The sequence below is a fragment of the Cervus canadensis genome, chromosome 9 (assembly GCF_019320065.1).
Source record: "Cervus canadensis isolate Bull #8, Minnesota chromosome 9, ASM1932006v1, whole genome shotgun sequence".
NCBI classification, from domain to species: domain Eukaryota; kingdom Metazoa; phylum Chordata; class Mammalia; order Artiodactyla; family Cervidae; genus Cervus; species Cervus canadensis.
In genome coordinates, this window is record NC_057394.1 from 70,792,559 (window position 1) to 70,806,286 (window position 13,728).

The 13,728-nt window shown below is 35.6% G+C and overlaps 1 protein-coding gene across 1 annotated transcript in view; it reads right to left on the reverse strand.

Annotated features, from left to right (window-relative positions):
- The window catches only part of COG6 (component of oligomeric golgi complex 6), a 49,398-nt gene that overhangs the window by 17,211 nt on the left and 18,459 nt on the right, over nt 1-13,728 (reverse strand). Inside the window, exons 9-15 of the mRNA XM_043477957.1 lie at nt 12,623-12,751; nt 12,454-12,545; nt 11,040-11,104; nt 9,818-9,909; nt 8,244-8,361; nt 1,538-1,669; nt 1,046-1,213 (exon numbers count right to left, since the gene is read on the reverse strand). Coding sequence (XP_043333892.1) covers nt 1,046-1,213; nt 1,538-1,669; nt 8,244-8,361; nt 9,818-9,909; nt 11,040-11,104; nt 12,454-12,545; nt 12,623-12,751 — 796 coding nt within the window. The remainder of the gene's footprint in view (nt 1-1,045; nt 1,214-1,537; nt 1,670-8,243; nt 8,362-9,817; nt 9,910-11,039; nt 11,105-12,453; nt 12,546-12,622; nt 12,752-13,728) is intronic.

Sequence of the window (13,728 nt, forward strand, 5' to 3'; positions counted from 1 at the left end):
CTCTGGGCTGGTCCATGAGACCAGCACTGGCCACCAGCCTGACAGCAAGCATGATGCAGACCTAATAAGCACTTACATGGTGGGGTGTGTCCTCTGGGGATGCAAAAAATAACTCTGAGGTATTTAAGAAACAAGGATAACTAGTGATAAAACAGATTGTTGGACAACTGATACATATCTGCACATTTCAGGAATAGATTTAAGACAAATGGCAGTTTGGGGTTGAATTAGTGACAAATACATTAAAAACCAATGAATTTTTAAAAAAGATTTTTACTAATTATACATAAACAATTTGGGAAGAAAGAAAAATTAATCATACTTCATATTTTGTTTAAAAAAAAAAGAGAAGAAAAAAGAAAGGATTTGACAGCAGGAAATATCACGAATTTAGAGGTCTCAAAACTCATTCCTTGGAAAAACCAAAAACAATACATTTTTACCACAGCCATTGCCAACTGTTTATATTCTTGTGATAATAAAGAAGATTCAGAGTTTTGTTGTTTTTTTTTAAACATTTTTATCTACCAAATCACTATTTCAAACTCAGAAGTCAAGTGTCTGGTAAATTTTATAAATGGCGTTGTTGTGACTCTTAAGTGAGACCATTTGGCTTAAGGACTAGCATGGTTGGTTTAACAAATTGTAATGTTGTGCCTAACACTGATTTACACATAGACAAAAATGTATCTGTCCTTTGCAACACCTTCCGCACAAGCTCCGCAGCTTGAAAAATATATAGCACGTTATTCACAGTTCGGAAACTGAAATCTGCATACAGAATAACAGTTCAAATTAGTCAGAAAAGCTCCATTCTACCACCATGTACTATGATTTGAATAAAATATCCTACTCATTACATACCATGGCTTCTCCAAAAACTAAAATACTGAATATGCCTGGGGGGAAGGGAGGTACTATCAGACTATAACAAGGGATTCAGAGAAATCAGGTCACTGAAGTTGGCTTACAGCCAGTAACTGAGATCATGTATGGAAAAAGAAGATTTCATCACAGTGAGCAGTTATGTTATGGCAAAATTAACCTGGAACTGCAGCATTTCCAGACGTCTGTCAGTGAATTCAAACAGAGCTAATGTCGTCTTCATCATATATAGTGAATTGACCATGAAAGTGGCCATGTCAGCTGTGCCCAAATGGCTGGCTGATACAGTACACATCTGGAGGAGAGGATCCAAGACACATGATAAAACCTAAAATGAGAAATAGAATTAAACAGACCCTTCATCTCCGTACCAGTGATACAGGTCTGCATTGACGCCAAACTAAAGAGGAGGGGACCAACTTACAGAAGCACACATGAAAGATTACCATTTAATGGTATAAAAATCATAACTCTTAGAACAAGCATCACTGAACATATATTACTTTTTAAATTAATGGGAAATGGTTTAATATTTGAAGGAAAAAACACTGAGAAGGGGTGTCAAGATAAATGGGTTACAAAATGCCAGAATTTCAACAGAATGTATACTAGAGGAGCAATAAGAGTCCTTACGGGTGAATTTACAACACACCTGCACAAAATCAGCTTGACGGGCATCTAATGGCACAACTGAAGAATCATGAGATGCTAGAACTTCACGCAGCAACACGAGCGTCTGATTTAAGGCAGAACTCGGTCCAAGATCAGGTGGTGGGAGTTCAACCTAAAATAAAGGAAGATCTATACACTGCTTATATTTTTCTACTAAATTCTAGTGTCTAAATAAATGCCAGTTCACAGTAAAATCATTCATATGAAAGACATAAAGCACTGGCTGACACATTACAAAATCTATCAATTGTTTATTCTCTATTGTACTAATGAAAATCACAGAAAGTGACACAAAAGTTTTTGTTAGATTATCTCAGAATTAATATATCAGAAGTATAGAATTTGTACTTTTAAAATACAAAAAATTATGAGGAAAAACTTCGTAGTCTTTGAATTTAGGATTATATTTTCATATGGATTTGAAACGGCCTATTTTGTTTAGCCCAAGTCTTAAGAAAAAAGTAATTCAGAGAGAGACCAGCACTTCCCCAACTATAACTGAGAGTCACCACTCCCCGTCATGCCCCAGTCTCAGATATTGTGGCTCAATATGTACAGGTTCAGGGTCTATATATTTGAAACCAAGTCCCCTAAAACTGAGTTCCCTCACTGCGTTTATGAGTAATCTCTTATCCAAAACCAGACTCCCTCTCTTGTCCTGCCCGTGTTCCCCTCAGGACTGAAGAGTATCAAAGAAAAGGAGAGACTAAAACCAGCAGGACCCTGTAGGACATTCCCAGGTACAAAAGTCCCTCCGTGTCCCCCATCTCCTGTTTGTGGAACAAAAGGTTTTAGTCTTCTACGCGCCTTTTCTGAGTTCCGAAGAACAGAAGCAAATGGTTTATGATTAGGACAACAAACGCACAGGACTTCTAGTTCCTCCTGGAAAGATAGAGATAACAACCCGATGCATACTCTTGAGTTGTTCTGGAGAAAGTAAGACCCCCATCTGGGCAGAGAATGGTGACCACATGCTGATCACTAACACACAGACCCCTGCTGGAACCAGCAGGTTAAGATTCCCAGAACATCACCCTGTTACCTTATCACCAATAAGGTAATGAATAACCAATAACCAACCAGAAGGTCCACAAACTGGTCATACATCCTAAGATCCTTTCCCCTAACACTGTCTCTAATAACCCTTCCTGAAAGCCATTGAGGAATTTCCATCTTGTGAGCATTAGCTGCCCATTCTCCTGGCTTGGCACTCTGCAAATAAACACTTACTTTGCTCCAAACACCCACGGTCAGAGTTTGGCTTTCCGGCCCTGTGGGCACATGAGGCCCCACTCGGTAACATACATTGAAACCATCACCACGTTCTATACCACAACCATTTCCTCTGAAAGTTTCCTCCTACCTTACTTATTTATGGAATTACAATTTTAAGTCAGTAAAATTATTCAAAAGAAATTTAAGAGTGCAAGTTAATGTTTGAAATGTAAAAAACAATTACAACTTTTTCACATACTTTTATTTAAAATTTAAAAAGCATTTTAGCTGAAAACATTGTTTTTGTTTGTTTTTCCTGGCAGAATAATCTGCAAGGAATAATGTAAAACTCAAAGTATTCCTATAAAAAAGCACTTTTCAAACTTTAAGATGCAAACAAATGACCAGGGAATCTGGTTAAATGCACATTCTGATTCAGCAGATCTGAATCTTAATCTCAGGTGCCTGAGGTTCTTCATCTCAGCTAAATTTATAAACTCCGAGGTGATGCCCAAGCTGCTCCTCCAAGAACTACAATTTGAACAGTAAAAAGACATTCTAGACAGGAGTGATATCCAAGAATTTAAATCAAAATTTAAAGGACCATTTAGATTTTCTTTTCAGAGTGCTAGGCAAATCAACCCTGCTTACTATTAATTTGATATGGGTTTCATTTATGATAAAACATACCCTTTAAATTAGTATTGTATTATTATAGTGCAAAGAACTTTTCAGAAAATGTCTCTCTAGCTAAAACTGATATGACATTGTATCTTCTAGGGGATCCTTTAGATTTTGCTAGATGCACAGCTATGAATGTTTCAGGAGAGCCTGATAAACAAGGGAGTACACATACTTGACTACTGAAGTGCTTCAAACACTTTGTTAGGGAAAAGGTACATCTTCAATAAAATAATGTCCTTGAATTTTCCTTTAGCATACCAGATAAAGAATTAGCTCCCAAATGTGTCTTTTTAAAAGCAAAGAAGGAATCACAAAAGAGTTCGTTTCTGGCTATACCTTTATTTTAAAAGCTATTCTTCCTAACAATTTTATAATCCACTTTAAAATTCTATTAACAAAAACTGAGTGCTTTGGTAGTGAAGACCATTCTGCAATACGTGTTTTCCTAATAAGGCTATAATCTTCTTAGAAGAGATGAATGGTTTATAAGAGGCAGAATAAGATGATAATATACTTAACATAAAATATGGAACATTAAAATCTGGAGAAAGATTTTCTGAAAGAAACCTGAAATGGTTGTGTACATATAAGTAACACATGAGCTATAAACAGTATCATATTTCAATCTCAACATAATGTTAAAATATCCCTAAATATTACCCAATTCATATCTAAGAAAAACATTTCAGGGCATAATTATTGATAATAACAATAAATAATAATAAGTTAAAACCCATTCACCTAATCTCACATAGGCTGCAGTATTAATTGGTACTTAATATATTCAAATTACAATTCTTTCCCTGTTTTTACCCTATTCTGTTCTAGAATTTAGCTGGAAGACGCCACACTTAAAATTTACCTTTCATTAACCATTGTATTTTCCTGCAACTTTTATTTTAACTTTATAAGAGGAATACAGTATTTAAAAACTTAGTGGGTTTTTTGAATGAAAATAAAACAAAATAAATGGATAACCATTTGAGAAAAATAAGTGTGATCCTTCCTTCCCCTCATGGACAAAAATAAACTAAAAACTCAATATAAGAGTGAAATTACAAAAAGACCTAAGAACACACATTTATATAAATTTATTAAATACTCTAACACTTTCCCACTAATAGATATTAACTTTAGCATATAATAAATTCTATATATATTTTCTTGATGTGAGAAGGTTTTTGAAGTACATTTTTTTTTTCAGTTTTAAGCATTTATTTTGCAGTGGTACATTTTATAGCAAGTTCCCAAAAGTGAAACAATAGAGAAAAAACATGTTAGATTTTACTGTGTAAACATTAGAAGGGATGTATCAGAATATACTACAGGCAAAATCAAAACGTAAATGATGACATGGAGAAAAGATCTGTAATATATGACACTTAATGTTCATAATGCATAAAAATATCAGAAAATAACAAGAATAAGATACAACTTAGTAGGAAAATGGCAAAGGACTTGAAAAAACCATCCATGTGGTAATTACAGTGACTGACTTTCACTTGCTTAACTATCCCTGCAATCCAGTTGGGCAGGCTGTATAATCTTTTCTAAGGACTTCATTTGGTTTGCTAGTTATTATACTTTTCAACTCCAGAATTTCTTTCTGAGATTCTCTAACTCTTGGCAGGTATTTCCATTTTGTCCACACACTGTTCTCTTGGCTTATGTTTAACATAACTGTTCTAAAGTCTTTGGCTGGTAGATGTGCCATCAAGCCACTGTATATTATTACAGACACATATATTCCTCCTCTAAAGGCAAAGGAGAAAAGGAAAGATATATCCATTTGAATGCAGAGTTCCAAGGACTAGCAAAGAGAGGTAAGAAAGCCTTCCTCGTGATCAATGCAAAGAAATAGAAGAAAACACAGAATGGGAAAGACCAGAGATCTCGTCAAGAAAATGAGAGATACCAAAGGAACATTTCAAGCAAGACAGGCACAATAAAGGACAGAGGTGGTATGGACCTAACAGAAGCAGAAGATATTAAAAAGAGATGGCAAGAATACATAAAACCACCATACAAAAAAGATCTTCATGACCCAGATAACCATGATGGTGTGATCACTCACCTAGAGCCAGACATCCTGGAACGCAAAGTCACATGGGCCTTAGGAAGCCTCACTATGAACAAAGATAGTGGAAGTGAGGAATTCCAGTTGAGCTCTTTCAAATCCTAAAAGATGATGCTGTGAAAGTGCTGCACTCAATATGTCAGCAAATTTGGAAAACTTAGCAGTGGCCACAGGACTGGAGAAAGTCAGTTTTCATTCCAATCCCAAAGAAAGGCAAAGCTAAAGAATGTTCAAACAAATGTACAACTGTACTTATTTCACACACTAGCAAAGTAACACTCAAAATTCTCCAAGCCAGGCTTCAACAGTACACGAACTGTGAACTTCCAGATGTTCAAGCCAGATTTAGAAAAGGCAGAGGAGCCAGAGATCAAATTGCCAACATCTGTTGGGTCATCAAAAAAGCAAGAGAGTTCCAGAAAAACATCTACTTCTGCTTTACTGACTATGCCAAAGCCTTTGACTGTGTGGATCACAACAAACTGTGGAAAATTCTAAAAGAGACGGGAATACCAGACCATCTTACATGCCTCCTGAGAAATCTGTATGCAAGTCAAGAAGCAACAGTTAGTACTGGACATGGAACAACAGACTGGTTCCAAATAGGAAAAGGAGTACATCAAGGCTGTATATTGTCACCCTGCTTATTTAATTTACATGCAGAGTACATCATGCGAAATGCTGGGCTGGATGAAGCACAAGCTAGAATCAAAATTGCAGGGAGAAATATCAATAAACTCAGGTATGCAGATGACACCACCCTTATGGCAGAAAACGAAGAGGAACTAAAGAGCCTCTTGATGAAAGTGAAAGAGGAGAGTTAAAATGTTGGCTTAAAACTCAGCATTCAAAAAACTAAGATCATGGCATCCAGTCCCATCACTTCACAGCAAATAGATGGGGAAACAATGTAAACAGTGAGAGACTTTTATTTTTTGGAGGCTCCAAAATCACTGCAGATGGGGACTGCAGCCATGAAATTAAAAGATGCTTGCTCCTTTTAATTAAATGCTATCATAGAAAAGCTATGATAAACCTAGACAGTATATTAAAAAGCAGAGACATTACTTTGACAACAAAGGTCCATCTAGTCAAAGCTTTGGTTTTTCCAGTAGTACGTATGGATGTGAGAGTTGGACTGTAAAGAAAGGTGAGAATTGATGCTTTTATACTGTACTGTTGCAGAAGACTCTTGAGAGTCCCTTGGACCTCAAGGAGATCAAACTAGTCAATCCTGAAAGAAATCAGTCCTGAATATTCATTGAAAGCACTGATGCTGAAGCTAAAACTCCAATACTTTGGCCACCTGATGCGAAGAACTGACTCATTGGAAAAAACCCTGATGCTGGGAAAGACTGAAGGCAGGAGGAGAAGGGGATGACAGAGGATGAGATAGTTGGATGGCATCACCAACCCAATGGACATGAGTTTGTGCAAGCTCCGAGAGTTGGTGATGCACAGGGAGGCCTGGCGTGCTACAGTCCGTGCAGTCCAAGAGTTGGACATGACTAAGTGACTGAGCTAAACTAATACCCCTCCTTCATGTGCTAGCATAGCACACTGCAGACATCTTCCATAAAATACATGACTCTACAGTAAGCACTGATTTATCAGACCATTTTCCATGAATGGAAGAGCAATCTGAGACCAACAGACCTTCACTGTTTGCTCTTATGCTCTCATTAGAAAGCAACATTCAAAGTTTGTATCATGGATGAAATGATTTTAGAAAAATTGTATCTAAATAATAACTTATAAAATAACAGTATCTAAAACAAGAACTGACTGCCGGTTAGTAAACTTCTGGTGATACAGGAAAACACATATGTGAAATACTTCATCTCCACAAATGCATGCTGCTTTTCCAGAAAATTTGAAACCTATGTTAGGGTCAGACAGTAGACTCTTAAGGTTCCCCTGAGCTTAGGAATGTAAAATCCAGGGCCTCTGAACTGGACTGCTACTGACCGCTCAACACCGTACTACAAACCTGCGCCTAATGTAACCAGGCAATTGGATAGAGCAGCATAAAGTAAGACAAAAATGGTGACTGTGATACATCCCTGAACAAACCTGAGTCCTTAATAATGAAACAAAAACAAAGAAGGATCTGACGGTTATAAACCCACTCCTTAAGGTCTCACCAATTTACTTTTGCACAACACAATGCTCAATGTAAAATACTAGCTCTCACAGAACTCTTTCAGGTTTTTGTTATTTCGTTTTTTTTCTTTGCTTTTATGGAATATTTTATTATCTTACTTGTTTCATAATTGCAGTATGTAACTCAAAGGAACATAAATTCCATTATGAAAAAGCTAGACCACCAGTGTAAAAATATATGCCAGCTGTATAGAAAAAGTATTTACTAAAAGTTCCAGTTTTTCAATCTGTATGTCATTTTAGTCCTGACCTATTAAATATAGAAAATCTGCTTTAATTACAAATTGTGGGTTATTGAAAAATGGTAGTAAAACTAGGGCTTTGAGATTCTACTTCCAATTGTGACTCGATGTTATACTGTTCCAGGAACAGACTATAAGCCTACATCCAGTAAGCCACCCCAAAATGAATTTTCTTGTTCACAGGAAGAACTCAAGAGAACACTAAATGAAATGGGAAAAAAAACTCACCAGTGTAAAAACAATAAAACAGCATTTTTAAATGTGAAAGACTCACACAGTATCAGAACTGCATTTTTCAAACATACCTTGTCCATTAACTTACTGGCATGAAGACTTAAGCTGTTGAAGAATATTTTTTTGCTCAGCAAATGCATTTCTTCAATGGTAGTCAACAATGTAGTTGCGCTATTTCCAATAATGCCACTAAAAGCAAAGAATATTTCTGGTTGCAAAGCAGGCCTAAACAATTCAGCTCTATAACTGGGTAGAATTCTTTTAAAAGATCCAGATTTAAATAAAAGTTTTTATATAGAATATAACCTGTGAATTAAACAATTACTCTAGTTTCATACAGAAATGAGTTTTTTTTTTTCTTTTAGGTTAGGTGACAAACAAATGAAAGCAAACTACAGTGTTTTCAATATCTCATAATCTCTTAGAAAAGCAGTGGGTTAGACTAAACCTTTATAGCATGCAAATCCATGTGGCTATTTTTCCACTATTACAGTAAACGCATGTTTTGAGTATCTAAGAAAATCTGATTTTAATTTAAAGGAAGCCATTCCATCAGTAGCTCTATGGAGAAAATATTATTAATACTGAGCTTTTTAAATTAAAACTTATGTCATATCAGTAACACATCTGCAAATTATAAAGTATTATGATTATACAGCTGCCAAAAAAGTATATTTAAACTAATTATGAAAAATTTGGCAACATTTTAAAATAACTACTGTACATCCTATAATTCTCAATTTTCTACAAGGATATTCCTTAGACTTGTCCAGTGGGGTTTCTCATTTTTTGCAGAATGTAACACAACCATGTATATAAAACAATTTCCAATTTTATTCTCCTATTCATGTACTGAAAGTGATTCTTCTATTCCTGATACTGGCATGCTTGTAAAAAGTGATCTAAAATGATTTTTTAATAGACTATCAAAAATATAGCCTGGAACACCATTGTTTTACCACAACTCACATACAACATGGTCTTACAGTGAATGACATTTACATTCAAAAAGATAATGCTGTCAAAAGATATATGCATGGTGAAAATGAATGCAAATTTTGGAGTCAAAGATTATATTTTAGACAAGACAAGTGGTTCCTAGATAAGACAAGTGGTTCCTAATCAGATAAAGTCACTTTAATTTAGAGAAGATAAGATAGCTATTAATATTACTTAGAGAAGATAAAGCTATGGTTCTGTTTTACCACTAATGGAAAACTAAATGTTAAAGAAGAATTTATGTTATTTACATCCAGAATAGGACATTTTACTAATTATGCCCTGTTCTGAGCATAATATAGACTTGCTTTAAGTGCCATGGATCTCAAATACAGAAGGACTCAAAAAATACTTCTATTATAGACTTATACTGCTACATAACTGTGTGTGTGCAAATGTGTGTTTGTGTGTGTGTGTGTATGTGTGTGTACAGTTATGCCTGGAAAAGAAAGGAAAAAGGAAATAACGAACCTCAAACTACATCATGTATAATATGCAAATAATGACTCATATGGTGTGGAGGTTCTACTAGTTTATACTTAGTTGACAAATAGAATACACACACACACACAAATACTACACTGTGTTCTAACTGAAATGAAGTATGACATGGGATTTAATAAGCACCTTTAACCACTCCACTTACCTGATTGTGTGGTGGTAAAATTTGAGGAGGTTAGAAATTTTATATAATAAAACTGCCCCAGGTTCAGCAACTATTACTTGTTCAATTCGAACCTATTAAAACATGTGACAAAAAATTAAACATTTCTTAAAAGTGTAACTTTTTTTTTCATTAATCACATGTGGTGTGAACAGCATTAAAGAGATTAAATTTCATGATTACAGAAATCACAAACTTCCTTCTAAATAAGTAATATCTGAGTATTAAATCAGAGGATGGTAAAACACAAAAAATTTAACAGAGGTATACTCTATGAACAAACGATCCATTACCTATAGAATTTGGCTGAAGACAATTGCTATCAGAAATAATCAATACAATGAGATCATCTTGAGGTTTTTTTAACCAGCATACAATGGAATTTAGTCAGCACTAAATGGCAAAGCAGCTGTTACATGCCTAAAATCATCAGTAAAAAGGTACAGCTCTGACTGAAGTGTTAGCAGCAGCAGCAGCTGTGAACCGATAGTACGAGGGAAAAAATGAAAACAGTTTTAGCTTTAAACAACTAAACCAAGTTTCTTGTAATATTAATTAGAGAACAGGAAAGCAGATGGATCCTGAGTTGGCTCCAACATATTTGTCTAATTATAATACTACCAGGGCGGTATCTCAGATCTAGTTCAAAATTAACTTGAAATGCTCAAGATTAACTACTGGGAATCTTTCTAATTAAAATCCATCCTTCACTAATCTTTCCCTAACTAACAAATACAATTTAAACTACACTGAATGTGCTTACTTATATATTACACTACATCTATGCTTAAACTGCAGATAACATTATGTCTTCTTGTTTTCTAATTAGATTCGAAACACAGACATTGTATTTTCTAGTCCTTTTACATATCTGCAGTATTTAGCAGAATAATACATATGCAGGAGATGTTCAATAAACATTTTTGAAAGCATTTAGATTTTGGAGTATGTCATAATACCAATGAATATGATCTGCTAAAATATTTTACATTATAAATACATGTAAGATAGTATACAAAAACCTTGCATAGAAAATTGGCAATGATTATTTTAAAATGCGTTTTATTATCCGACATTAATGTGTTAATTTGACAAAATTACAGCTTGAATTCAAGTTGCTATTTCTTTAAACTCCAAATAAGGCAATAATTTAACCATATAACATATATAAAATATTTTATATAATATATACAAAGTATTTTACCTTTAGAGGCCTGCACACACCCTCAGTGATATGGCCAACAACTTCTTGAATATTTTCTTCAACACCTACGGTTAATTATAACATAACTGAAATTTTTTTCATATTGCACTGTTTCACAGAAGTACAAAAAATCAACAAACACTAATACCTGTGATTAACAGCATTAATGATAAACATTTAAAATAACCATTAATGGTATTTTATTAAGTTCAATATCTTTTAGGACATTACTAACTATATTAATATCTGAACCTAAAGCTTTATCAATTCATTTGACTGCTGATTAATAAAAAAAGATTGTGAAATTAATTAACTGAAGGAAGTGATGAGTAGATGTACTAGGATCTGTTCCACAAACTCCTTATTCTAGGCAGATGTACTAAGCGCACAAACTGCAGGTATAAGATGGAAAACACACCTTACAATTTAATGAAAAAACTGACATTTACTAATTATTGACCACTTATCAAGGTCTGTAATGTGTACTTGGACACGTACAGCTTGTAACCACCTTCATGGTCACAGATGGAGAAACTGAAGTTTAGAAGAATTCATGCCGTTCCCACAGAAGAACCTATTTCTAACTCCAATTATTTTCTTCCTGCCTCTTAATGTGGCCTCTCATGTATACTTTACTAACAGCTTTGAAGAAATATATTCTTTTAAACGGGGTTATTAGGATAACAGAAAACAACTTTAAACAGTGCAGACTGTGTGCCAATCTATCACAGATGCTGAGTCTAGTCTCAGTATCAGTGAGGAGGTTGAGTCCTGCACCCATTTGCACACCAGCCTCTCCTGGAAGATGACCTGATGAACCAGCATGGTGTGGGGCCACACCGTGCAAGACAGGCAAGTGACACCCCCCACAACACGTCCCTTCCCTTCCTATCAAAACCAGAACATCTTAATTATCCACTAACCCCTTCTATCACAAAACAACTTTGAAACAGTCACATGAGAATGAAAAAAGGGGCTGAGTAGAATTAACAGAAAAGAAAGAAGTAGGAGCTTCATGACCGTAAGAAAAGTCCCCGAGCCTGTGTGCATATAGACAAAACGGAGACGACATCCCCTTTTGCCTTTAGAGGACAGCGCCGTACAAGATCTGAGACAACGTCCATCAGGCACTCCAGAGACACCTTGAGAGGGGAGCAGAGGGGTCCTGGCTTACTAGGGAAGGCCCCAAAGGTCCAGTATAGAAATGCCATCAGCTGCGTCACAAAATCAAAGTGATGGAGAAGAATTAGAGGGGAAAATGGGAAACTAGAGAAAGAAAGACTAATGGACGCTTACTGAATCACCTAGTGTGAAGAGTTTATCTCCATGAAGAAAACAGCAACGAGAACAGAAACAGAAATGCTCTGTGTGATGTGCTACATCTCAGATGAGCAGGGACCGCCAGGTGACCCACCTTGTGTAGTTACATGCTTCAAAAGAGCTTCAAGGTGTTCTTTTTCAGAAGCAGTAGCTTGATGGAGCCAAGCCAACATATCTCCTACGTATCTAATGAAAAAACTAAACGTTAGTGAAGATTTCCTTCAGAAAAACACTGAATACTCCAATACTGTCTGCTATTATACCTCAAAGGGTCATGGGAGTGCATTTCAATGGGTCTAGGGGTACCTCCTGGGCCCCCTCTTGTAAGAGCATCAATGAATCCACGAACCACTGTACTTCTTCTGGCTGTTCCAAACTCATCTAAGGTATACCTAGAAGAAACAAGTTATTAACAAACAATTGTTTTTCTTTCTAATGGCTGTATCAAATTACTCATGCACTTTCTCAGATAAGCTATCTAATGCCTTTTTTTACACAATTCTCTCAAGCAATACTGTTTTAAACAACAAAAAATATTTAATAAATAACTTTATCATAGTGATAATCCAATCCAAAGGTGCATCGTTTTATGTCTAAGAAGGAATGCAGGGATTTACAATCAGTAACAGAGGTTGTGGCAATAAAGGATAGAGCAAGGGATTTGGTAAAAGTGAAACTCCAGACAAGGTGGAAACCCTGAACTCTACAGGTTCCAGCGCCCATCCCTCGTCCAAAACATGACACTCCACTGCACAGAGAAGGCCTAGGATGTGGTTCTCAGAGGCTGGCTATAGTTAGAACTCTGCAATCCAAAATATAAGACTTTTTCTTCTACATTAAAAAATTCTCATGTATATTATCACAGTATACCACCAAAATTTGTCCAAAATATACCATTCATATTTAAAAGCGTATTTTGACTCCAATGGTAAACATATTACATGCTACTTGAATTTACTGACCAGCTATGCATTAAGAGCAAATACTTTATTTTACATATATTTACAAGTTATCAATTACAGTTGGCGGGGCCGGGTGGGGGGCGGTGGTTGCGAGGGGGAAGACTTGCAATGCTGAGGAAATTTTTAGGGAAAAAAGATTCTGAACTGGAAAATCAGGCTATCTGGGGTCAACTGATAGGATGGCTTAAAGTTACCAAGAGTCCCTGTTTCCTTGACTAGAATCAGCCTTTGTCTCTCACTGTCAGCACTGGGTGACCAACTGAAAGTTCTGTTTTAAACATACACAGGAAAACAAAATATTTTTTCGTAGTCCCATGTCAGTAGATTCTAGATCCACGAACTTTTAAATCTCTAAACAGTACTCTACTAAGTGTTGAGAATTATTTCATTACCCTACATATAAAGAA